This window comes from Heloderma suspectum, chromosome 2, assembly GCF_057233095.1.
Source record: "Heloderma suspectum isolate Gila_16-S chromosome 2, 16-S_ref, whole genome shotgun sequence".
Taxonomy (NCBI): Eukaryota; Metazoa; Chordata; class Lepidosauria; order Squamata; family Helodermatidae; genus Heloderma; species Heloderma suspectum.
Genome location: NC_139459.1, coordinates 399,637,463 through 399,664,954, shown reverse-complemented (window position 1 = coordinate 399,664,954; position 27,492 = coordinate 399,637,463). Strand labels below are relative to the sequence as shown.

The window sequence follows — 27,492 nt, the reverse complement described above, 5'->3', positions numbered from 1 at the left end:
TCGCCCGGCCGCGAACGCGAAAGTTTAAAAAAAACAAAACAAACGCCCCCTGATAGGCTACGTGACGATTCACGTAGCCTATCATGGCTAGATCTGCAAAGTCAGCCGTGATAGGCTACGTCAATCGTCACGTAGCCTATCACAGGTGACTTAAAAAAAAAAAAGCGCGTACGCTAATGGCGGCCCCCATAGGGAGCCGCCATTCGCATTCCTTATTTAGTTGCTGTAGTCTACGTAAATGTTTACGTAAATAAATCGCTACGTAAATAGCGTTGCCCTTATTTTCGCCGTAGTCTACGTAAACATTTACGTAGACTACAGCGACCAAATAAGGAACGGGAATGGTGGCTCCCTATGGGGGCCGCCATTATCTGTACACACTTTTTTTAATTTTTTTTTAAAGTCACCTGTGATAGGCTACGTGACGATTGACGTAGCCTATCACGGCTGACTTTGCAAATCTAGCCGTGATAGGCTACGTGAATCGTCACGTAGCCTATCAGGGGACGTTTTTTTTTTTTCCTTTTATTGCAATGGTGGCGGCGGCAGCTGGTCGAAAGACCGGCTGCCGCTCCCGCCCCACTCGAACACCCGCCGAACCGCCGGCCGGACCCGCCGCCCGGAGGGACATTCGGCGAAGGTAAGTCCCGTCCCGGGGGGGGGGTGCGGGGGGCAGGGGGGGTTCGGAGGATTTCTCCCCGAAACTTGTTTGGGGGGCCGAACACGTTGGCGCTCGGCCCCCCGAAGTTTCGGGGAGAAATTCTCCGCCAACCCTACTTAAACCTAAAATTTAAAGGAACACTTATCCAACTGCTCCAAATGGAAACAGACCTCAAATATGCTGGCAAATCAAAGATCTCATTCAAATCACTAGGGATGACTGTCTGCAATATAAAAATCCAATAAGTTTCCTGTGTAGAAAATACGATGTGGGGGTCTTGCCCTTTTTGAGTTGAAATATGAACTTACTCATTGCCATAAACTTTAAATCCTCAAGTGTGTGAGTATATTCCCCAAAAGTCACTGGGTGTTAGTCACATGAGTCCGAAGAGTGTTAGTTCTGATCATACATTAATGTTCACTGGGACCCAGTGCAGTGGTTAGAGCGTTGGACTGGGACTCAGGAGATCTGGGTCCTAGTCCCCACTCAGCTATGCAGCTCACTGGGTGACCCTGGGCCTGTCACTGACTCTCAGCCCAACCTACCTCACAGGGTTGATGTGAGAATGAAAATGGAGAGAAAGAGGATAGGCTGCCTTGGGCTCCTTGGAGGAAAGCAAATAAATGTAGCAGACAAGTGCATATAAATAATCTACATCATCACTGTCAACATCACCATCACCATCATTATTCTGCGATTCAGATTGCTCCTTCACGGAAGTTAGTGGGCTGTTTACATGACGCCTTGAAACTTCAACGCGTCTCCTGCACTAAATGCCCTTTGTTCCGTTTTTAATGAGATGGCAGATAGTGAGCTATCAAATTACCCCGTTGTCCTCTGCTTGAGTTCCCTCCGTGAAAGGAGGAAAAGTTTCAAGAAGAAGAGTCAGATCAATGACAGATAATGGAAGACTCCGATATGGGGAGAAGGAGCGGGTAAGGGGTAGGGGGAAAGGAAGTGCATGAAAAAGGGAGAAAGGGAAGCAGAAAGCCCCATTTTAAATGCAGGGTTTTAGGCAGGTGTAGAGATGCCCACTGTTTCAACACAATATGTTTAATAGAAAAGGGCATTCTATTATATTAGACAGAACATACATACATATATATATATATATATATATATATATATATATATATATATATTAACTAACCTCTTATCCTCCAATAACTCTCTTCTATGATACATCCCAGCTTGATCTCTAAGGTGCAATCCTATGAAGATAGTCTCTAGCCTCTGAACTCAGAGGCTGTTGTGTTGACTATCCAATGCAGGGTGGCCAGAGCGTGGAGGTGATTTTCTCCATGCGCTGGTCATACTGAATTTTTGGCTAGACAGGCAATTTTGCCTGTCTGGCGCGTGAACTTCAGAGTGGGAGGAGGGAAGGCTGCTTGGCACACCAGAAGCTGAGTAACACGGCTTCTGTCATCTCCTCCCCGCCCCTCTATGTGACCGCTCTGTTTTTTCCATCTCCATGATTTGTTTCTGAGTGCAGAGACATATCCGGCACAGAGAAAAGACCATTGAGTCCAACCCCCTGCTCAATGCAGGAATCCAAGTCAAAGCATCCCTGACAGATGGCTGTCCAGCCTCGTCTTGAATGCCTCCATTGTGGGAGAGCCCACCGCCTCCCTAGGTAATAGGTTCCATTGCCATATTGCTCTAACAGTAGAGATGTCAGAGAATTTCGCCACGAATCTCAGGGAGGCCGAATGCCAGCGCATTCGGCCCCCTGAAATTGGTGGCGGAACGGTCTGCCCCCCGCCTCCCCCGGGATGGGACTTACCTTGTGCGAATCTTCCTGGCAGCGGCGGCTCCGGCGGCGGTTCGGCGGCAGTGGCTGTGGCGGCCGGTCTTCTGACCGGCTGCCGCTGCTGCCATTTCCAGTAAAATACAAAACAAAAAAATGTGATAGGCTACGTAAAGATTTACGTAGCTTATCACGGCTAGATTTTAAAAAAATACCATGATAGGCTATGTAAATGTTTACCTAGCCTATCACGGCTGATATAAAAGAAAAAAAAAACCGCGCATACGCAAATGGCGGCGCCCATGGGCTCCACCATTTGCATTCCTTATTTTGACACGTCTTAGTCTACATAAACACTTAAGTAGACTAAGACGGCGAAAATAAGGGGAACGCAAATAGCGTAGACACTACGCTATTTGTGTTCCCCTTATTTTCGCTGTCTTAGTCTACGTAAATGTTTACGTAGACTAAGACGTGTCAAAATAAGGAACGGAAATGGCGGCGCTCAAGGGAGCCACCATTTGTGTACGAGCGTTTTTTTCTTTTTCTTTTACATCAGCCATGATAGGCTACGTAAACATTTATATAGCCTATCACGGCTGACTGCAGGGACGCAAAAGGTGGCGGCTACGGCCACCGCCATTTGCGGAGCTGGCTGGCCAGGATTCGGGGGGGGGGGAGGGACAGAGCGCCTCCCCCCCTGGCCAGGATTTCAGGGGGGAGGGACGGAGTGCCTCCCCCCCGGCCAGAATATTGGGGGGGGGGATGGAGCGCCTCCCCCTCACCGTGAATGTCACCCTTTGAAAAGGTAAGTGACTTTCGTACATCCCTATCCAACAGTCAGGAAGTTTTTCCTGATGTTTAGCTGGAATCTGGCTTCCTGTCACTTGAGCCCATTCTTCCATGTCCTGCATTCTGGGATGATCAAAAAGAGATCCTGGCCTTCCTCTCTGGGACAACCTTTCAGGTACCTGAAGAGCGCTATCCTATCTCCCCTCAGTCTTCTCTTCTCAAGGCTAAACATGCCCAGTTCTTTCAGTCTCTCTTCACAGGGCTTTGTTTCCAGTCTCCTGATCATCTTTGTTGCCCTCCTCTGAACCCTGTCCAGCTTGTCTGCATCCTTCTTAAAGTGTGGTGCCAGAACTGGACACAGTACTCCAGATGAGGCCTAACCAGTGCTGAGTAGAGGGGAACCAGTACTTCCCGGGATTTGGAAGCTATGATTCTATTAATGCAGCCCAAAATAGCATTTGCCTTGTTTTGCAGCCACATCACATTGTTGGCTCAAATTCAGCTTGTGATCTACAACAATTCCAGGATCCTTCTTGCTTGTAGTGTTGTTGAACCATGTATCCCCCATCTTGTAACTGTACATTTGGTTTCTTTTTCCTGGGTGCAGAACTTGGCATTTATGCCTATTAAATGTCCTTCTGTTGCTTTCTGCCCAGTGCTCCAGTCTATCAAGATCACTTTGAATTTTGTTTCCATCTTCCAAGATATTAGCTAACATAGGATTGCTCACCAACTCTTCTAATGACCTCTTGCAGAAAACCACTTAATTTCAATCGCCATATATATGTATATCCATGTTTATTATACAAGTCTGAATAAGTGCAGACAGATATACTGTAATGTTAAAAATTGTGCAAATGCTAAATTATCTCTTAAAAGTACAAGATGGTTACTGGTATAATGTGATATAGTGTTCTTATCACTAGGTTTACTATACTTTTTAATATAGAGATGTCCATTTAGTTTATAACATCCCAAAATGGTATCTCCCATTGTTGTTGTTGTTCAGTCGTTCAGTCGTGTCCGACTCTTCGTGACCCCATGGACCATAGCACGCCAGGCCTTCCTGTCCTGCGCTCTCTCCCGGAGCGTGCTCAAGTTCATATTCATTGCATCCGTGATGCTATCTAGCCATCTCATCCTCTGCCGTCCCCTTCTCCTTTTGCCTTCAGTCTTTCCCAGCATCAGGGTCTTTTCCAGGGAGTTTTCTCTTCGCATTAGGTGGCCAAAATATTGGAGCTTCAGCTTCATTATCTGTCCTTCCAATGAGCACTCAGGGTTGATTTCCTTTAGGATGGACTGATTTGACCTCCTTGCAGTCCAGGGGACTCGTAAGAGTCTTCTCCAGCACCACAGTTCGAAAGCATCAATTCTTCGGCGCTCAGCCTTCCTTATAGTCCAGCTCTCACAGCCATACATTACTACTGGGAAAACCATAGCTTTGATTAGACGGACCTTTGTCGGCAAGGTGATGTCTCTGCTTCTTACTATGCTGTCTAGCTTGGCCATAGCTTTCCTCCCAAGGAGCAAGCGTCTTTTAATTTCATGGCTACAGTCACCGTCTGCGGTGATCTTGGAGCCCAAGAAAGTAAAATCTGTCACTGCTTCCATTTCTTCCCCTTCTATATGCCAGGAAGTGATAGGGCCAGATGACATGATCTTCGTTTTTTTAATGTTGAGTTTCAAACCAGCTTTTGCAATCTCCTCTTTCACCCTCAACAAGAGGCTCTTGAGATCCTCTTCGCTTTCTGCCATTAGGGTGGTATCGTCTGCATATCGGAGGTTGTTGATAATTCTCCCGGCAATCTTAATTCCGACCTGTGATTCATCCAACCCGGCATTTCTCATGATGTACTCTGCATATAAGTTAAATAAGCAGGGTGACAATATGCAGCCTTGTCGTACTCCTTTCCCAATTTTGAACCAATCGGTTGTTCCATGTCTGGTTCTTACTGTTGCTTCTTGACCCTCGTACAGGTTTCTCAGGAGACGGGTAAGGTGGTCTGGTACTCCCATCACTTTCAGAATTTGCCACAATTTGTTGTGATCCACACAATCAAAGACTTTAGCGTAGTCAATGAAGCAGAAATAGATGTTTTTCTGGAATTCTCTTGCTTTCTCCATGATGCAGCGAATGTTGGCGATTTGATCTCTAGTTCCTCTGCCTCTTCTAAACCCAGCTTGTACTTCCGGTAGTTCTCGGTTCGCATACTGCTAAAGCCTAGCTTGTAGGATTTTGAGCATCACCTTGCTGGCATGTGAAATGAGCGCAATTGTGCGGTAGTTTGAACACTCTTTGGCGTTGCCCTTCTTTGGAATTGGAATGTAAACTGACCTTTTCCAGTCTTGTGGCCACTGTTGAGTGTTCCAGATTTGTTGGCATATTGAATGCAGCACTTTAACAGCATCATCTTTTAGGATTTTAAATAGCTCGGCTGGAATACTGTCATCTCCGCTAGCTTTGTTGTTACTAATGCTTCCTAAGGCCCACTTGACTTCACTCTCGAGGATGTCCGGCTCAAGTTCAGTGACCGCACTATCATGGCTATCAGGGACATTCAGATCTTTCCTGTATAGTTCTTCTGTGTATTCTTGCCACCTCTTCTTAATCTCATCTGCTTCTGTGAGGTCCCTGCCTTCTTTGTCCTTTATCATGCCCATCTTTGCACAAAATGTTCCCTTGAGATCTCCGATTTTCTTGAAGAGATCTCTAGTCTTTCCCATTCTGTTGTTTTCCTCGATTTCTTTGCATTGTTCATTTAAGAAGGCCTTCTTGTCTCTCCTTGCTATTCTCTCGAACTCTGCATTCAGTTGGGTATATCTTCCCCTTTCTCCCTTGCTTTTCGCTTCCCTTCTTTCGTGAGCTACTTGTAAAGCCTCATCAGACAGCCACTTGGCTTTCTTGCATTTCTTTTTCTTTGGGATGGATTTCTAGACAGCATAGTAAGAAGCAGAGACATCACCTTGCCGACAAAGGTCCGTCTAATCAAAGCTATGGTTTTCCCAGTAGTAATGTATGGCTGTGAGAGCTGGACTATAAGGAAGGCTGAGCGCCGAAGAATTGATGCTTTCGAACTGTGGTGCTGGAGAAGACTCTTACGAGTCAGAGGAACTAGAGATCAGAGGAACTAGAGATCAAACATTCACTGGATCATGGAGAAAGCAAGAGAATTCCAGAAAAATGTCTATTTCTCCTTCACTGACTATGCTAAAGCCTTTTATTGAGTGGATCACATCAAACTGTGGCAAATTCTTAAAGAGATGGGAGTACCAGACCACCTTACCTGTCTCCTGAGAAACCTGTACAAGGTTCAAGAAGCAACAGTAAGAACCAGACATGGAACAACCGATTGGTTCCAAATTGGGAAAGGAGTACGACAAGGCTGCATATTGTCACCCTGCTTATTTAACATATATGCATAGTACAGCATGAGAAACGCCGGGTTGGATGAATCAGAGGTCGGAATTAAGATTGCTGGGAGAATTATCAACAACCTCAGATACGCAGACAATACCACCGTAATGGCCGAAAGCGAAGAGGATGTAAAGAGCCTCTTGTTGAGGGTGAAAGAGGAGAGTGCAAAAGCTGGTTTGAAACTCAACATTAAAAAAATGAAGATCATGGCATCTGGCCCCATCACTTCCTGGCATATAGAAGGGGAAGAAATGGAAGCAGTGACAGATTTTACTTTCTTGGGCTCCAAGATCACCGCAGACAGTGACTGTAGCCATGAAATTAAAAGACGTTTGCTCCTTGGGAGGAAAGCTATGGCAAACCTAGACAGCATAGTAAGAAGCAGAGACATCACCTTGCCGACAAAGGTCCGTCTAATCAAAGCTATGGTTTTCCCAGTAGCAACATATGGCTGTGAGAGCTGGACTATATGGAAGGCTGTGTGCCGAAGTATTGATGCTTTCGAACTGTGGTGCTGGAGAAGACTCTTACGAGTCCCCTGGACTGCAAGGAGGTCAAATCAGTCCATCCTAAAGGAAATCAATCCTGACTGCTCATTGGAGGGACAAATCCTGAAGCTGAAGCTCAAATATTTTGGTCAGCAAATGCGAAGAGAAAAGTCACTGGAAAAGACCCTGATGCTGGGAAGGATTGAAGGCAAAAGGAGAAGGGGACGGCAGAGGATGAGATGGCTAGATAGCATCACCGATGCAATGAATATGGACTTGAGCATGCTCTGGGGGAGAGTGGAGGATAGGAAGGCCTGGTGTGCTGTGGTCCATGGGGTCACGAAGAATCGGACACAACTTAATGACTGAACAACAAGACCTCTTCAGGTAGACTACGGCTGCCAGGTTTTACATTACTAGCTGAACAGGTGTTATTTTTATTAACAGCAGAGACTTATAATGGCTGAACCTTTTCTTCTTCTTCTTCTTCTTCCTCCTCCTCCTCCTCCTCCTTCATTTGCAACTTCCCATTATTATTAAAGCAAGTAGACAAAGAAGAAATGATCCAGGTTTTGCAATAGCTTTAAAGAACCTCCACAGAAAATGTCTATGGGAATCTTTGCCCACCCACCCTAGGGGCTGTCTTTTCCTTCAAAGTCACCCACCTTCTTGGGTGGAGATGGTCCCTTCTGCACAGGGATGACAATCATAGCAGCAAGACGGCTTTCCTTCCTGAACCACCTTCAAAAATCCAGGGTGACAGCTTTCCACGCATCTGGAATGGGGCAGGGGCTAAGCACAAAAACATAGGAGATCAAGGAAAACATGTAGGAATCTTTTATCTATGGGAAGGGTACTGATCATTGGAAAGGACAGAATTGAATCTCTAGCTGCAGGATTATCTTGCTTTAACTTGTGGCCCGTATCCCAATCTGAAAAAACTGCAGATGGCTCTCCTGCTTGTCCCCGTGACCTCCACGTCCCTCCACCTCCACTCTTCTTTCCTCCATGTCCAGTTTTAGTTGTATTCTTGTTGGGCCAGGGACCTCTCCCCTTGTACTAAGTCAATGGTCATGCCCATTGAGGGGGCTATATAAATGAACAAACCATTTCACTACCAAGCATGTGTCTGAAGGCAGTAGCCTTTTGATGCATAGCTGAGTAGGTGAGCTGGGGAAAGTCCTCTTTCCTGATCTTGAAGGGATGCTGCTACCAGCGACGGTGCTTTGGAAGGGAAAGGAAGGAGGCTGGAGGAACATCAGAATAGCCTCTTTGGTCTCTTTCTTTCCTGCCTAACAGAACGCCCGCTTTCCTCCTAGTCTGAGGTCACATTTGTGACCTTGGAGAGGCAGCTGGCACAGTTATCTCTGCACCAGCTGTGAGGGTGTGGGCTCTGGGTTTGGCTCTCCAACTCCCCTTCCCGAGGTCACTTTCGTTTCAGGTTTTCAGCCTGTAATCCTATGGACTGTGTCCTTGCAGCTCCGAAGCCCCCAAACTCAGCAGCTTCCAAGATTCCTACGTCTTGCCAGGCTGAAGCAGAAGGAGAAGCGGAAGCAGTCTCTGCCTCCCTGTCCTCAATACTTGGCCATTTCTACTAGATGGACTTTTTAGCCCATCTAGCAATGGTCCTTTGGAGGGGGAGGGAAAGAAGCTGGAGGAGGCTCAGGAGAAATCATGGCCTCTTCAGTCTCCTCCACTCCCTGCTCTGACGTGCTCTCTTTCCCCCCTCCATGAAGTTAAATTTATGTCCTCGGAGAGGCAGCTGGCCCAGTTCTCTCCATGCCAGCTGCCAGGGGCAGATCTCCGACTTCCACTGTTGGAGTGCTGTCTGATCCATCCTATGATCCATCCTATGATCCGTGGGATGCTTGCCCAGGGCTCATAGGATTGCTTTCCAAGGCACATTATTCCATGTAAAAATTAGAAGCAGTTGCAGCAGATACAGTAAAACAGCTTAACAGGCCAAAGGCCTTTCTATAGGAACTAGTAAATAGAAGATATGGTTGTTGGAGGAATTCAGCGGTGGGGTGGAGCTTGATGAGCTTTTGTCAGCTCACCCCTCCCCCAGAGTCCATTCTGTCTTCCCCCAGCTGGGGGAACTCAGTGCACAATGAGTTGGGCCAGCTGGCGGAATATCCGTAAATTACTATTTTTCTGCATTAAAAAAAAAAACACTTGTACAAATTTTGGCTGTGAATTGCACAAATTTGCATAATTTGCGCAATTCACCGCTGAAATTTGTGCAAGTGCTTTTTAAATGCAAAAATAGTGATTTGCTATTCGCGACATTCAAAATTTATGCAAATTACACAGAATTGCGCACGTTGTGACTGCAACTTGTGGAAATCTCCATTTGTGCTATTTGTAGCTGAGATAAAAAAAAAGAAAAGTGTTGAAAGTTCCTGGAACTTGGGGAAACCGTGCCACTCACCTCACAAAAGCAAGCCAAGTCGGGCAGGCTGTGGAAGTCTGGCGAGGCCAGAAATGTCCTGATTTCCCAGTGATGGACATACCCAAGACTACCTGAATAGGGGAGGGGGTAAATGGCCCTCCCTAGGGAGGGAGCCTGGGTGCAGACATCAAAAAGGCCCTCTCTCCAGTGCATGCCAAATATGCTCCAAATGTTAGCAGGAGGAAGAGACAGGCTTCTCCCCACGATCTTAAACTACAGCCAGGTTTATATGGGGAAGTTAGGGATGTACGAAAGTCACTTACCTTGAACAAATTTTGATTCGCAATGGGGGGGGGAGGCGCTCCATTCCTTCCCCCCTGAAATTCTGGCCGGGGGGGAGGCACTCCGTCCCTCCACCCCCAAATCCTGGCCGGCCGGGCCGCAAATGGTGGCGGCCATAGCCGCCATTTACATCCCTGTAGCCAGCCGTGATAGGCTTAGGGATGGTGGAGAATTTCTCCCCGAAACCTCGGGGGGCCGAGTGCCAACGTGTTCGGCCCCCCGAACAAGTTTTGGGGAGAAATTCTCCCCGCCCCCCGCCCCCCCCCTGGGACAGGACTTATCTTTGGCGAATGTCCCTCCCGGCGGTGGGTCCAGCCAGCGGTTTGGTGGGTGTTCGTCCGGGGTGGGAGCGGCAGCCGGTCTTTCGACCGGCTGCCGCCGCCGCCATTCCAATCAAAGAAAAAAAAACAAAAATGCCCCCATGATAGGCTATGTGATGATTAACATAACCTATCATGGCTAGATTTGCAAAGTCAGCCGTGATAGGCTACGTAAATCGTCACGTAGCCTATCACGGGTGACTTAAAAAAAAAAAAGCGCATACGGATAATGGCGGCCCCCATAGAGAGCCGCCATTCCCATTCCTTATTCGGTCGCTGTAGTCTATGTAAAGATTTACGTAGACTACGGCGAAAATAAGGGCAACGCTATTTGCATTGCCCTTATTTTCGCCGTAGTCTACGTAAATCTTTACGTAGACTACAGCGACCAAATAAGGAACGCGAATGGCGGCTCCCTATGGGGGCCGCCATTTGCGTACGCGCTTTTTTTTTTTTTAAGTCACCTGTGATAGGCTATGTGACGATTTACGTAGCCTATCATGGCTGACTTTGCAGATCTAGCCGTGATAGGCTACGTTAATCATCACGTAGCCTATCACGGGGGCGTTTTGTTTTTTGTAAAAAAACATTTGAGTTCGCGGCCGGGCGAGGCGAGGCGCCTCCTCCCCGGCCTGAATTTTGGCCGGGCGAGGCGGGAAGCCTCCCCCCTGGCCTGAATTTCGGCTGGGCGAGGCGGGAAGCCTCCCCCCCGGCCTGAACTTCGTGGGGGGAGCAGCAAAGCGCCTCCCCCCCACCGCGAAAAGCTTCGAGGACAGGTAAGTGACTTTCGTCCACCCCTAGATAGGCTACGTAAACATTTACGTAGCCTATCATGGTATTTTTTAAAAATCTAGCCGTGATAGGCTATGTAAATCTTTTTTTGTAGCCTATCACGTTTTGTTGTTGTTGTTTTTTTACTGGAAATGGCGGCGGTGGCAGCCAGTCGGAAGACCGGCTGCTGCAGCCGCCGAACCTCTGGCGAACCGCCGCTGGAGCCGCCGCCGCCAGGAGGAGTCACCCAAGGTAAGTCCCGTCCTGGGGGGGGGGGCAGACCGTTTCACCACCAATTTCAGGGGGCCGAATGCACTGGCATTCAGCCTCCCCAAGATTCATTGCAAAATTCTCTGACATCCCTAGGGGAAGTCCTATAGGCCGCCAGGCCCTAAATGAGTTAGCAGTTTATTGGTGCCTGGAAATGGATCAGTAGCCAGTGCAGCGGCTGTAACATGGCAGTCACATATTCCCTAGAGCCAGCCCCAGACTACAGTCTGGCTGCAGCCTTCACTGGCAGATCTCCTGTTTTGTTTTGTATGCATAAGGTCCCAAGTCCTGTCTCCTGCATCTCAAGGTAGTGTATTGGATTGGATTTTGGAAGAATGGTGAGGAGTCGAGTGTGAAATGGCACAGCATCCTTGTCCAGGGTCCCCTTGTGACCTGGAACCACTGAGCAACTCCTCAAGGATCTCTTGCCTCCTTGACAGTCCCACTTTCCTTCTTCTAAACTTCCCCTTCCCAATAATGTGGGGTTTAGGCTGTAGATGTGGGGTGATTGGTACTCTAGACACAGGGTTTATCCACAGCAGTTTACTGGTAAATTAAAGCAAGAAATCACCACTAAAAGGAATTGCACAAGAGAGCTGAGTGATGCAAAAGGCATTAAGAGAAAATAAAAGTTGCCAAAGGCAAGTTCCTTTATCCTAGCTGTACTAAGGGCACATTCCTATGGCCTCTAGACAGAGGCTAGATGGCCATAGGATTGGTTGGTTTCTGGGAACTGACCTCGGAGCCAGCACTCCATGGTCGGTTCCTGGAGAGCCACCTCCCCACCCCCTCTCCCTCTCCCTCCCCCTCATAGGTGGTGTGGATCATACTCAGACTCTGTGCTTGGATAAGCAGTGCGGAGCATGTCAAAAGGGGGTGGGGAGTTCTGAAATGCCAGTATGACGCTTCCTATGTGTCGTCCGGCCTCACCACCCCACACTCTGACGTCCTGCAGCTAGACAGTCGAAATCAGCCATCTAGCCACAAATGCAGGGCAGCTTGAGCACAGAGCAGAGGATGCCCTTCGTGGTCCTCCCATCGTGCACCAGATAGGCATTCACCACCAAGTTCGGAGGCAGCTGCCTCTCCACATTGGATTGCTCCCTTAGACTTCTCTAGGCTGCTTCTTCCTGCCCCCTCTTCAGGTTCTGGTCTCCCTGACTCTGCTCTTACTGCTCTAGTCTTTCTGACTCTTGCTTTTTATACCTTTCCTCCCCCAAGACCGAAAGTGCTGCTTCAAACCAGAAGAAATGAAACTTAACTGGGGAAAATGAAACTTATCCAGGGAAATGAAATGAATCCTCTCAGGGATACCTCCTCCCCACAAAAATATCCAGGCCTCTATGCCTGACCTTTTTCTTGCTTCTGTGGGCTTCCAACCTTCACAGTCCCACATGCTGTTTGAGTGCACAAAGACCTGCACCTTGGGCATTTTACTGTGGCCATCAAGGCACCTTGGACTCTTTCCTCATCCTTTGGAGTTAAGGACATTGTTTCATTCTCCCATGACAAACTGAAGGTCCCCCCTCCCTTCTCTTGAGGAGAGTGATTTGTTTCCCAGCCTGTGTTTCTCCTGCCAGGTTCTAGAACTGAAGAAACACCCCTGTAAAATCCAGAAGGCTGGTTCACTCTTCGTTCTCACTTTGGGAGAAGGAAGGGTGCCCGCCTGCTTAGAGATCACGGGCCCTTGGGGAACAATGCAACACCCATTGAAGGCATTGTGATCTGCCAGTGGAGGTGTGTGTGTAAGCTTTCCATTGCATTTATTGCTCATCTGCTTCCATATTACAGCCACTCAATAAAGTGTGTGTCATCTTGGTAAATCCAGAATCTGTTTCGACTGGGTCCTGAGTGGATCAGGCCTCCAGATTGATACAGGAAGAAAAACACATTTCTGAATGCCTGGAGAGCCACTGCTGATCAGTGTCAATAATACTGGGCCTGATGGACCAAGAAATTGGCAGATATTCAGTATGAGGAGATGAAGAAAATGCTTTCCCCCACCTTGTTGAGCCGTTTGGGCCACACCATGGCATCCTGCTCAATGGTGTACTTGAGGTCTGAGGATCCCTGTCTTTTTATGCTCCCAAATTTCTCTGGAACAACCGACCTATTGGGAAACACCACCCAGTTCACGATATCAAACTCAGCGGCCAGGTTCCCGTCCTCATCCAAATAAACTCCATCCATTACGGAAGTGTTGTGGAACTCAGGAGTTCTCAGGAAAGAGCCAAGCTGGAATGGCAGAGAAAGCACGAGCATTTAGTGCCCAGGAAACTATACTCAGTCTCTCGGTTCTGCCCAGTTCATGCTTGAATCTCCAGCCGCTCAGGACTGTGCTGCCAAGGATGCCCGAGTGCACACTTCCAGACATGCGACCTTGACACTTGCAGGGCTGTTTTAACGTTGAGCACTGAGCATTCTGAAGCATGGTTCCTGAAGGGTTAAGGGGGGCTGGAGATTAAAGACACAGTTACTTAACCCTGGACAAAAAAATATTGAAAGGAATTAAAACACACATCCCAAAGGCCAGACTACTAGGGCTATTCCAGATGGAGGTTTTAAGGTGCTATGGGATTGCCTGATTGGCAAGAATTTGGGGGCTTCCCCCACGATGTTGCCAGAGTCTGGCAGTCCTCCCATGTAATTCCATGTCCCTGCACCCTGCTTCTCCCATGTTTTTTCGCAGTGGAGAAGACCCAGTAATTGTCTTCTTGCCTGCTGTGATTCGTAATAAAAGAGCGGTGTGGCTGCTTGACCTTGGGAGCCTGGGTTGTGTTGGCATGTCTCTGTGATGTGTAACGTGATGTTGGTGTGCTCTCCACCAGAAACTGTGTTTCTTTCTCTCTCAAAGCCCACCGCACCTTCTCCCCTTCCCTCCGCTGCTGCTGCTTTATTCTCCCATCCATCCAACGTGTCTGAACGCACATATGGGACTATGAGGTGAGGGAAATAATATCTCAACAGCGTTTTATTACTGTGCCTCATTCATCTGGAAGCGTACAACCCCAGAAGATCGGACGCTCACTGCTCTGGCTCCTTCCACACTGAGTAGTTCAAAAATCAGGTAGTGGAGGGTGGCCATTTACTCCCTCCTGCACTTCATGCCTGTCACTCTCCTCCTTAGCTCTTGCAGCATGAGTTTTGAAACATTAAATCAGGATGAAGGAGGAGAAAACAATGAACCTTTGATAGTCCAGATTTGCGTAATTGCGCAAATGAACAACAACAACAAAACCCTCAGCACAAGCAGGGAAAAAACAGTGGAGGGGGGGAAGGACTTTGATCCAACCTGCCACTCTCCACCAACTGGTGTGGACAGCAGGCAGCAGGATGAGGCAGCTACATCCCCTGACAGCATGGAGAGTTGCATGTCTATTCTGCCTGTACCTCACAGCAGAAAGGCATGACTGGTGGTGCTAGCAGCCCCCCAAAGAGCCCGAAGGCAACAGCCACTTTATAGGGTTGAATTTCATTCATACAAACTCTAATTATGAAGACAGACACATTAAGAGCTTTTCTACACGGGGCTGTTAATCGGCTGTTAATCCACTGTATCTGCTTGCTTGCTTGCTTTATTTATTTCATTTCTATACTGCCCAATAGCTGAAGCTCTCTGGGCAGTTCACAAAAGTTGAAACCAAAGAGCACACAATAAAACACTTTCCGTTTCGTTGCAGGATTAATGTCCAAGCACTACATCTAGTTTCCTGTGTTTCCACTGCATAACCTCTAGGTGGCACTGTGGTATAGTGGGATAGTGCAAATACACGAGTGGAAGCCACACTTTCATTCACTTTTACAATTCAATGCCGCATTTTCCCTGTTCTCAAAAACTCACCGAAAGTACTGGCTAGACATAGAAGTGAAACAACCTGTAAACAGTGTGTGATAAATCAATGCCTCATGAAGAACTGCATGAAAAGCAATGGTTTAATGTTATTGACTAGTAGGTTGTGTGTGGGGAGGAGTCCTAGCAGCAAAGAGAAGGAGGAGGAGAATAGATGTGGGGATGGCATGGGTAGGGAAAGAGGGTCTACTCTAGAGGGACATAGCTGTACAAGTTGATTAAAAAAATCAATTATCTGCTCTATATAAAAACAGATACAAGGAATGCTGCTATATAGAGTGAAAAGGGTAAGTCCCATTGAACTTGATGGGATGTCTGAGTAGACAAGCATAGGACTGCGCTGTAAATATTATGTTGTTAATATGTGCTTGGGAGATCCCTGAATCTCTTGCCTCAGGCATCACCGAACTGCTCTGTATACATATAAAAAGAAACAGTGCTATATGTGAAAAGGATGTTTAATACGCAGGAATGCAGAAAAGTGCCAATTGGCACAGAATTGAGAGACACAGTCAAAAATGGTGTGCATCTTTATCACATGAGCAACCAGACACCTAGAACAGGCTCCAGCATCACATAAACCCTGGCAAACAGAGAAGGGGGCTGAGGAATTCAGCCAAAGGTCCACAGATTCCCCATCCCTGCAGACAAAGGAAGGATCTTGGCAGAGGGAGGGAGGTGCCATAGTGCAGCTGGGTAATCGCCAAAGTAGAGGTCAAGTGAGAAGGCAGGAAAGACCAGACAGAGCCAGCAAGATGGCCGACTCCAGCAGTGGAGCAGAGGGAAGGGGCCAATGCAGACACGAAGGAGCTGAGCCAGTGCTGGGGGATACGACCTGTTGGGCTGCGCCCTCTGAAGTCAGTGTAAGGGGGCAAAATAGAGACCAGCACAGGCAGTTCCTCAGCTTTGTTCACCTCACTACTACATTGGGCATTATCTCTGATCCTAAACCTTAGGCAAATATTCTGCAACTGTACAATTGATAGTGGAGTTCAGCGTGGATATCTGCGACAGAAAGGGCAATACCTGCCATGGTTGTAGCCTTGGAACATCGAGGCTGTCTCGACCCTCCATCCTCCTTCTGTTGGATCTGGATGCATAAGCAGCATCTAAGGCATGGGCCACAGCCTGAATGGTGTTGTAAATGATATAGCCATCTAGAGACAAGGTTTTTTCCCTTTCCTTTTGGGGCAGCAGCTCCAGGTTCTCATTCTGTGTGCATCTTGTCCGCCCTTTCACAGAGAGCGCATGCTTCATGTATGAACAATTAAATGCGTTCTTCCAAAACTTCTCAATAACAAAATAATAGGATAGAAAATCATCATAGTTTGTCATTTGATTTGTCTGGATGAGGAAGGAAAATAGGCCATAGATGCATTGGGAAGGTATTCTATAAAACATCAACTGCAAAGTGAAGTCCCATACAGCTGTTGTGATCCAGACTTTCCCCACAACGGGTTTCATAGAGCGATCAACATATATTTGGATAATGTATATTCCATCTAAGAATGAACTTGCCTCTGCATAATATACAAAAACATTGACTACTCCCGATTCATGAAATGAAGGTTGATGGAATTGAATGTTGTTCGTATTCAGTCCTGTGATGGTTTGTGAGAAGACAACGCAAATACCATGCCTGCTGAGCTCAGGCGTCAAGGTCCTCATGAATCTCTCCCCATTGTCGGTGTCGGCAGCAAAGAGACCGATCCACGTCCATCTGAAATGCAGGAGCAGTTTGACAATCCTTTGGTTCTGGGTTTGGTCTTTGGGGATTATCGGATAGAAATAAGGCAACTGAGCTTCATCACTGAGATCACGAGAAACAAAATCATAATTCACCTGGTAAAGAAAGGAAGAGAGTAATGTATTCAGTCCAAAGGACAAATATTTGTTTATTGTTTATTCACTCAGTCTCTTCCGACTTTTTGTGACTTTATGGACCAGCTCACGCCAGAACTTCCTGTCAGCTGTCGCCACCCCCAGCTCCCCCAAGGTCAAGTCCGTCACCTCCAGAATATCATCCATCAAATATTTGTTAACACACAATGTATATTTATTGCATTTCTATACCACCCAATAACTGAATCTTTGGGCAGTTCATATTAATCAAAACCATAAAATGTCCAGACAATAACAGACAATATAAAAATTTAACATTTAAGATTACAGTATAAAAATAAAATTAATAACTGAGTAGAACCTAGCCCCCCTTCATGGATCACTGCCTTGTTGTGGTGAAGGGGCTTGTGTAACTCAGTGAAGCCATAAGCGATGCTGTGCAGGGCCACCCAAGACGGACAGGTCATGGCAGAGAGTTCTGACAAAATGTGGTCCACTGGAGAAGGCAATGGCAATCCACTCCAGTATTCTTGCCAAGAAAACCCCATGGAACGTATCACAAGGCTAAAAGAGATGACGCCGGAAGATGAGCCCCTCAGGTCGGAAGGTGTCCAATATACTACTGGGGAAGAGCAGAGGGAATTTCCAAGGAGCTCCAGAAAGAGTGAAGCGGCTGGGCCAAAGCCGAAAGGACACTCAGCTGTGGATGTGTCCGGCGGTGAAAAGAAAATCCGATGCTGTAAAGAACAATATTGTTTAGGAACCTGGAATGTCAGATCAATGAATCAAGGTAAGCTGGAGGTGGTCAGACATGAGATGGCAAGATGGAACATTGACATCTTGGGAATCAACGAACTAGAATGGACAAGCATGGGTGAATTTAATTCAGGTGACCATTATATCTGCTACTGTGGGCAAGAATCCCTTAGAAGAAATGGAGTAGCACTCATAGTCAACAATAGGGTGGGGAAAGCAGTACTGGGGTACAATCTCAAAAATGATAGAATGATCTCAGTATGAATCCAAGGCAAACCATTGAACATCACAGCAATTCAAGTCTATGTCCCAACCACTGAGGCCAAAGAAGCTGAGGTTGATCGGTTGTATGAAGATCTACAACATCTTCTAGAACTAACACCAAAAAAAGATGTCCTCTTCATCATAGGGCATTGGAATGCTAAAGTAGGAAGTCAAGAAATCAATGGGATAACAGGCAAGCATGGCCTTGGTGTACAAAATGAAGCAGGACAAAGGCTAATAGAGTTTTGCCAAGAGAACACGCTGAGCATAGTGAACACTTTTTTCCAACAGCACAAGAGGCGATTCTACACATGGACATCACCAGATGGACAATATCGAAATCAGATTGATTATGTCCTTTGCAGTCAAAGATGGAGAAGCTCCATACAGTCAGTAAAAACAAGACCTGGAGCTGACTGTGGCTCAGATCATGTGCTGCTTCTTGCAAAATTTCGGCTTAAATTGAAGAACGTAGGGAAAACCACTAAACCATTCAGGTATGACCTAAATCATATCCCTGATGAATATACAGTGGAGATGACGAATAGATTGAAGGAATTAGACCGGATAGATAGAGTGCCTGAGGAACTATGGATGGAGGTCCGTAACATTGTTCAGGAGGCAGCAACTCAATCCATCCCAAAGAAAAAGAAATGCAAGAAAGCAAAGTGGCTGTCTGATGAGGCTTTACAAGTAGCTGAGGAAAGAATGGAAGTGAAAAGCAAAGGAGAAAAGGGAAGATATATCCAACTGAATGCAGAGTTGCAGAGAATAGCAAGGAGAGACAAGAAGGCCTTTTTAAATGAACAATGCAAAGAAATCGAGGAAAACAACAGAATGGGAAAGACTAGAGATCTTTTCAAGAAAATCGGAGATCTCAAGGGAACGTTTTGTGCAAAGACGGGCATGATAAAGGACAAAGAAGGCAGGGACCTAACAGAAGCAGATGAGATTAAGAAGAGGTGGAAAGAATACACAGGAGAACTATACAGGAAAGATCTGAATGTCCCTGATAGCCATGATAGTGCGGTCACTGAACTTGAGCCGGACATCCTCGAGAGTGAAGTCAAGTGGACCTTAGGAAGCATTACTAACAACAAAGCTAGCAGAGATGACAGTATTCCAGCTGAGCTATCTAAAATCCTAAAAGATGATGCTGTTAAAGTGCTGCACTCAATATGCCCACAAATTTGGAACACTCAGCAATGGCCGCAAGACTGGAAAAGGTCAGTTTACATTCCAATTCCAAAGAAGGGCAATGCCAAAGAGTGTTCAAACTACTGTACAATTGTGCTCATTTCACATGCCAGGAAGGTAATGCTCAAAATCCTACTAGCTATGCTTCAGCAGCATGTGAACTGAGAACTACCGGAAGTACAAGCTGTGTTTCGAAGAGGCAGAGGAACTAGAGATCAAATCACCAACATTCGCTGGATCATGGAGAAAGCAAGAGAATTCCAGAAAACCCCCTATTTCTGCTTCATTGACTATGCTAAAGCCTTTGATTGTGTGGATCACAACAAACTGTGGCAAATTCTTAAAGAGATGGGAGTACCAGACCACCTTACCTGTCTCCTGAGAAACCTGTCCAAGGGACAAGAAGTAGGGATGGCAGAGAATTTCTCCCCGAAACTTCGGGGGGCCGAGCGCCAATGTGTTCGGCCCCCCGAACAAGTTTCGGGGAGAAATCCTCCACACACCCCCACACCCCGCACCCCCCCCGGGACGGGACTTACCTTCCCTGAATGTCCCTTCCGGCGGCGGGTCCGGCTGGCAGTTCGTCGGGTGTTCCTAATCCCCCAAGTCCACTGGCAAAACAAATCACTGCGGAAGCCAGCCAGGTGAGGCTGCAACCCCATGGCATGTTCATTTTATGTGAGCATTTTCTCTTTGTTTCTTAAATTTGAGTAGCGATGAGCTGAACCAATCAGGCTGGATGTGCCTGATCTTGTCTGATCTCGGAAACTAAACAGGGGCAGCCCTGGTTAGTACTTGGATGGGAGACCGCCTGGGAATCAGGCTTCCTGCATTGAGCAGGGGGTTGTAGTCGAGGGTCTTGTAGGGCCCTCCCTACCCTATGATTCCATGATTCCGCCTTTGTGGCGACACAGCCAATGTGGGTACAGCTGTGGGTAATGAGAAGGAGGAGAAGAAAGAGGAGTAGGAATGTACGATAGTCACTTACCATTTCGCGGATCTGCTCTGCGGTGGGTGGGGGAGGCGCTCCGTCTCTCCCCCCGGAGTCCTGCCCGGCCAGCTCCACTCTGCAGGGATTCCACAGAGCCGCCAGCCAGCTCCACCCGCAGCTGGACATCCAGCCGCTGGGCAGCAGGGACACAAATGGCGGAGGCCATAGCCGCCGCAGTTTGCATCCCTGTACTTAACCGTGATAGGCTATGTAAATATTTACGTAGCCTATCACGGCAAAGTAAAAAAAAAAAACACGTATGCAAATGGCAGCGGCTATGGCCACTGCCATTTGCGTTCGTTATTTTTCGCCATTCTAGCCTACGTAAATATTTACATAGGCTAGAATGGCTAAAAATAGCGAACGCAAATGGCGGCCACCGTAGCCGCTGCCATCTGCGTATGCTGCACCCAGCCGTGGCTGGCCAGGAGACCACCCCCCACCGCCGCTGCTGCCCCCGCTGCAGCCGCACCTGCCTCCCCCGCTGCCGCCGCTAGTGGCCACCACTGTATGAACTGGTGGCCACCACTGTATCTTTCAGGAGCAAATCCCACAATTCAACTATGTGCTGTGTTCAGGTGTAGCTTCCTTCCAAAGGCCAACCTTGCTTCTTCTTGTCCGTCCCTCGCTCTTTATTTTCTTAAATAAAATGAAAGGCAGATGCCCAAATCTGAAATCCTAAACACATAACCTAAGCAGCTTCGGATATTGGGCAGTAGAGAAATGTCATTAATAACAAGAACAACAACAACAACAATAATACTTAATACAATAACATGTACTTCTGGGTTAACCTAAATAGGAATGCACTGCACAGCTTACCTTTGGGTCATAACAGAGGGTAGTTTCCCAAAGGGTTCGAGTCCATTTAGATGTCCACTGTGGACTTTTTATGTTCTCTGGAGACATGGCAAAGCGGAATTGGGCTCAGCCTGCAAATGCCCCACCCCTCTCCATCCTCACCTGTGGGATTTTGTAGATGCCCAACATCGTTGAAATTTGAATGGAGATGTCAGATTCAGCCCCTTCAAGTACAGCCAATGGGTGATCATGTCTTTCGCAACTATAGTTGGGAACATTTGCCTGCCCAGTAGAGAGCATCTCTAATAAGGCATCGGAAGTCATTCGGGCATCAAAATAATTGTCATGGACATTGTAGCCCAGAGTGATGTTGGGTAAGAGCCTGGGATTCTGATTGATCTCCTGAATGGGAATCAGAAAGGGCAGCATCTTCCAGTATTTTGTGTCTCCTTTCCTGAGGGGAAAAAAGTACAAGAGAGACAGCATATTCAGAACTTGTTTCTTTGACCCCACAAGCCTAAGTTTCCAGGCAATATAGAGATCTGGATTCAGTAGAGATGTGGATTTCTAGAACTGGACTCCTGCCAACACTGAACCAAAATTCAAGGCAGAAACACACATAGTTTGTCTGTGTTGGGGCAGGGTGCAAAACTGTGGCGTAAGTAGGGATGGCAGAGAATTCCACCATGGACTCCAGTGAGGCTGGATTCTTAAGAATCCAGCCTCCCAGACTCCATGGCGGAACAGAGCAATCCTCCCCACCACCCCACGAAGCCTGTGCAGACTGGATCCTACCTGCCTCCGGCGGGTCCGGATCTGGCCGCTGCTGTCCTCCGTCCAGTGTGTGGCCATGAATGGCGTCGTGCATAATGGACACCGGTTGCATCCCTGTGGGTAGCCGTGATAGGCTACATAAATATTTACGTAGCCTATCGTGGCTACCCGCAGGGGCGCAAATGGCATCCCCTACGCAGGACGCCATTTGCGTCTGCAGCAGCCCGGCAGTGGACAGAGGCCCGGCTGTGGATCGAAGCCAGCCGGGCAGGATTCCAGGGGGGAGGAACGGATCGCCTCCCCACCGGCGGACCTCCAGCGGACCCAGGTAAGTGGGGTTTCGAACACCCCTAGGCGTATGTGGCAATAGTGTACTGTCACTGTCTCTCTGGGGCTGTTCATGCAACATGCTAACCCACGCTCAGTTGTTGAGTGTGGGTTGTTTGGAACTGTGGGTTGTTCGTTGAACCATGGGTTCATGTGCTGTCTGAACAAGCCACCAGGAGAACCCATGGTTTGTTGTTCACAAATGAGCCACCTCATTACTGTAGCCAATGCCCGTAGGTTGCCCTCCCTCTCTATGCTCAGAATAAGAAATGCAGACACTAAAATAACACTGTTTTTAAACTGCTAAAATTCCAGTTTCAGTAGCTGAAAATACATCTCACCCCGCTACATTCTCCCATCAAGGCTTTCTGCCTCTCCATACAACCTCCCCCCCATTATCCCTTCCTGTTTGCTGTGCTCTGCCTGCACTGTCCTGTATTCATTTCCTCTGCAAGAACCCGCCCTCCTATGAGTAAACCAAAACATAACTGCTTCCCTCTGAAAATCCAAGAGCATCTGATCTGATGCTGCATTTCATGGAGGAGTTGGCCCATTTTACCACAGAAGAGCTGCCTGGAATTCAAACACATTCAGCATCATTGAACATCAACTAAGGTGTTATGTGGGGTTTTGTACTTGGAAGATCAAGTTACACAACTTACAAGAAAAGTGGATCTTGTTCTGTGTATTAAAGTTATGACAGAAAGACCTCAGTGTCCTATAAAAAGTTACCACACATTTCAAAAGAAACATCGCTAGCCTCTGTACTGTACTGTGGAGGAGGTCTTGCTGTTGATGAAAGCCCTAGGTCTTCCTCCAAAGGCAACTGAAGACAAGTTATTTGCCTGGGATAATGGGATAAGGCCCTCTTTGATGAGCTTCTGCTGGGCTTTAAAAACCTGGCTGTTCAGGCAGGCATTTGGGGTGAGTTAGGGTTTTTTAGAGCAGTGTTGTTTCGTTATGTTGTTTTGTTCAGTTGATTATGCAAATTCGTTGTATTTCATGTTGTTATTAGGATTGTATGCTGCCTAGAGTGGCTGGGTAGCTGGCCAGATGGGCGCCTAAGAAATCAATCAATCAATCAATCAATCAATCAATCAAATAAATAAATAAATAAAGGATGATAGCAGGTAAGGAAATCAGTAAAGAGAGAAGTAGCAGTAACTGCGTCACTACATAATGACTTGCCGGTGCATAGGGTTGCTAGAGGGAAGCTTGTCAAAAACATCTGCCTGTGCAAAATTCGGAACAGTTGCAGAGATGACCCCATTGATGAGGTGGCCTCCTGGCAGGTAATAACTCCATGGGTCTGTTTTACCTTTTTCCAAAGTCAAGGAGCATTTGGCTTTGGCCATCCCACATGTCTGGGGCAGCAGCAGCAGAAGCAACAGCAAGAATGTCATCATTCTGGGTTTGCCTTTGACAACCTTCACCTTGCTCCTTTCAATGACTTAGAAGAAGCCGAAGTTGCCTTGCAAGACCAAAGATTCAGTAGTTTTCAGAAGGAGCCCAGGCAGCCACAGCTTCACATCTGTATGGGATGATAGGAAGTCAAGCTCATACCCACAAAGACCTCCTCGCCTGCCCTAAACCTCCTCCCAAGCTCTCTGTGGCACAAGAGGCATTGACGAACCAGTGGTCTTGGATCTGGGTGCAAGACGTCACCATATGTTGCTCTTGAATCTGATATTTATGTCAAAGGCAATTGGGGGGGGATACCTTGAGATTTCATGAGCATAATAATAATAAACCACCATAATTTGATAATTATAAGTCCTTTCAGAATCACATGCAATCCATCTCTTAAGGATTTTATTATATTTAGTGGTATATAAAAAAGCAATTAAAAACAAAACATCACCCCATGTGGCTCTTCATTCTTAATCCCTGAGGCTTTGGTGAGAAGAAGAGTAAATTGCCATGGTTTTGATAATTATAAGGAGAGAAGGAGAATTGTCTGTGGAACATCCTGAATTCTCTCTGTGGCGTCATGCACAGCTGGCAAAAGCAGCTTTGCAAAAATTCCCAAGTGTGGCTCCCTACTAAATGGATTACTGACTTTGGCTAAACTTTCCTGAAAAGGCACATTCACAAGAGCTAGGACCATAATCTCCTTTAAAGATGCATGGAGCTATGGGTTTGAGGGGCTGAACAGGAGACAGTTACAGGGGCCAGAATGGCTGCAGAGGTCCCTTGATGTACAGGATAGCTCAGACTTCCCCAACCCAGAGCCACCCCACCTGGCCAAGATGTACTGAATTTCAACTCCCATCATCCTTCATCACCATGGTCATGGTGGCTGGAAATGGTAATTGCAGTCCAACACATCTGGAGGGGGCCAGTTTGGGAAGGCTTGGGCAGTATTGACTGATTGATTGCATTTATATCCCGCCTTTTTACCTCCTTAAGGAACCCAAGGCGGCATACATAGTCCTCCTTCTCCTCTATTTTATCCTCACAACAACAACCCTGTGAGGTAGGTTGGGCTGAGAGTCTGTGACTGGCCCAAAGTCACCCAGTGAGCTTCCATGGCTGAGTGGGGACTAGAACCCAGATCTCCCAGCTCCCAGTCCAGCACTCTAGCCACTACACCACACTGGCTCTTGGTGAACCATCCACCCCACTGCCCAGACATCTGCCTGTCTTGGAGGTGATGTTGGTGTCCCCTAAAACAGCTGTTTGGGGGTACTTGAATATTCACACCATGGCAGCCTCAACAGGAGCAGCTCAGGATTTCATGTTTCCCAAGACAACCATGTGCCTCTCCCAATCACCTAACACCAAGGAGTAGGGATGTACGAAAGTCACTTACCTTTTCGCAGGTGTGATTCGCGGTGGGGGGGGAGGCACTCCGTCCCTCCCCCCAGAATCATCCCTGGCCGGCTCCACTCCGCGGCGGCTCTGTGAAGCCGCTGGCCAGGGCCACTAGCAGCCGGAGTTCCAGCCGCAGCCAGGCTGCTGCGGACGCAAATGGCGGCCGCCGTAGCAGCCGCCATTTGCGTCCTGCCAGGCTGCCCTGATAGGCTACATAAGTATTTACGTAGCCTATCACGGCATAAGTATTACGTAGCCTATCAAGGGGAACACTCCTTGGTAGGGATGGCAGAGAATTCCACCACAGATTTCAGTGAGGCTGAATGCCCCCGAAACCTGTGGCGGAACGGCCACACACACCCCGCCACCCTGAGGAATCCTCCCGGAAAGAAACTTACCTGGGGCGGCGGCGGCAGATGGTCTTTTGGCCGGACCGCTGCGGACACAAATGGTGGCCGTTGTAGCGGCCGCCATTTGTGTCCTGCCAGGCTGCCGTGATAAGCTACATAAGTATTTATGTAGCCTATCAAGGCAAAGAGCAGGAACGCAAACGGCGGCCGCTACGCCATTTGTGCCGCTGCTCTTTCCGTGATAGGCTACATAAGTATTTACGTAGCCTATCACGGTAAAGGCAGCCACGCAAATGGTGTAGTGGCCGCCATTTGCGTGGCTGCCTTTACTGTGATAGGCTATGTAAATACTTACATAGCCTATCATGGAAAGAGCAGCGGTGCAAACGGTGTAGCAGCTGCCGTTTGCGTCCCTACTCTTTGCTGTGATAGGCTATGTAAATACCTACATAGTATTTACGTAGTATACCTACGTAGTATAAATACCTACGTAGTATTTACGTAGTATAGGCTACGTAAATACCTACGTGCATCCTTCTTAAAGTGTGGTGCCCAGAACTGGACACAGTACCCCAGATGAGGCCTAACCAGTGCTGAGTAGAGGGGAACTAGTACTTCATGGAATTTGGAAGCTATGCTTCTATTAATGCAGCCCAAACTAGCATTGGAATTGGTTGTAATTTGCAGCCAAATTTTGCTATTGGCTGTGTAACCGTTCCATGGAGGCTGCCTTGAAGGTGGAACTGCCCCGCCCAGAGGCCATGTCATATATATATACACATAAGACCACAGTACCAGCTCAGTCCTGGGCCCAGTGCTCTTCAACATTTTTATTAATGACTTGGAGGAGGAGGTGCAGGGAATGCTGATCAAAGTTGCAGATGACTCAAAATTGGGCAGGATAGCTAATACTTTGGAAGAAAGAAACAAAATTCAAAGTGATCTGGATAGACTGGAGCACTGGGCAGAAAACAACAGAATGACATTTAATAGGGATAAATGCCAAGTTCTGCACCTAGGAAAAAGAAACCAAATGTACAGTTACAAGATGGGGGATACGTGGCTCAACCACACTACAAGCGAGAAGGATCTTGGCATTGTTGTCGATCACAAGCTGAATATGAGCCAACAATGTGATGTGGCTGCGAAAAAGGCAAATGCTATTTTGGGCTGCATTAATAGTAGCATAGCTTCCAAATCCCAGGAAGTACTAGTTCCCCTCTACTCAGCACTGGTTAGGCCTCATCTGGAGTACTGTGTCCAGTTCTGGCACCACACTTTAAGAAGGATGTAGACAAACTGGAGAGGGTTCAGAGGAGGGCAACAAAGATGATCAGGGGACTGGAAACAAAGCCCTGTGAAGAGAGACTGAAAGAACTGGGCATGTTTAGCCTTGAGAAGAGAAGACTGAGGGGAGATAGGATAGCGCTCTTCAAGTACTTGAAAGATTGTCCCAGAGAGGAAGGCCAGGATCTTTTCTCAATCATGCCAGAGTGCAGGACACGGAATAATGGGTTCAAGTGACAGGAAGCCAGATTCCGGCTGAACATCAGGAGAAACTTCCTGCCTGTTAGAGCAATATGACAATGGAACCAATGACCTAGGGAGGTTGTGGGCTCTTCCACACTGGAGGCGTTGAAGACGAGGCTGGACAGCCATCTGTCAGGGATGCTCTGAGTTGGATTCCTGCATTGAGCAGGGGTTGGACTAGATGGCCTTGTAGGCCCCTTCCAACCTTACTATTCTATGTGTCAAGGGCTCCTTGGAGGGCTCTCTCAGTCTCATCCAGTAGCCAAGTCCAGACACAGACAAAGGGATTCTTTTCAAAGCTTTATTCTTCTTTTACAACTTAACAGCTCTACCGGTAGCAACTAGATCTGAGCAGCAGCATCCGTATGCCCTAAGTTGGAACAGTTGGTCCCCATTTGAAAGGCAATTACTGGCAGACCCCTGAATATAAGGACTAGGGAGAATCCCTCCCCTTTTCCCTTGGATCCTCTGGGTGCAACCGTTCTTTGAGCGCGAACCATTTGGCGCCGCTCTGTGCGCCTGCACCGCGCATCCCCCCCAGTCTGCTATCTGTGCTGAGTCACTCCCTGGACTGCTTTCTAAACTAGGAATGTGGGTGGGAGGAATCTCCATCAGCTGTTGGTCCTGGGAAAAAAGGAGCGCGCTCCTCTCCCGAAGGAGCGACTGCTCTTCCTCTGCATCAGAACTACTCTGGGATTCTATGGGCTCAGTGTCCACCCTGACACTATGATTCTATGATTCTATGACTCTATATGTGTGTGCCACCATTTTAGAGTTGTTGTTCTTCTCCCAGGAGAG

General features: G+C 47.6%; 1 protein-coding gene across 1 annotated transcript; it reads right to left on the bottom strand.

The window, feature by feature from the left end:
- Window positions 1-7,846: 7,846 nt before the first annotated feature.
- Window positions 7,847-23,375, bottom strand: LOC146356615 (extracellular calcium-sensing receptor-like). The gene is made up of 5 exons (XM_084841197.1): window positions 23,319-23,375; window positions 21,062-21,353; window positions 16,075-16,890; window positions 13,309-13,433; window positions 7,847-7,895 (listed from the first exon to the last, which is right to left on the bottom strand). Exons 1-5 carry the CDS (start codon window positions 23,360-23,362, stop codon window positions 7,847-7,849), a joined length of 1,326 nt encoding a protein of 441 aa, XP_084697323.1. The 5' UTR covers window positions 23,363-23,375.
- Between the last annotated feature and the right edge of the window lie 4,117 nt (window positions 23,376-27,492).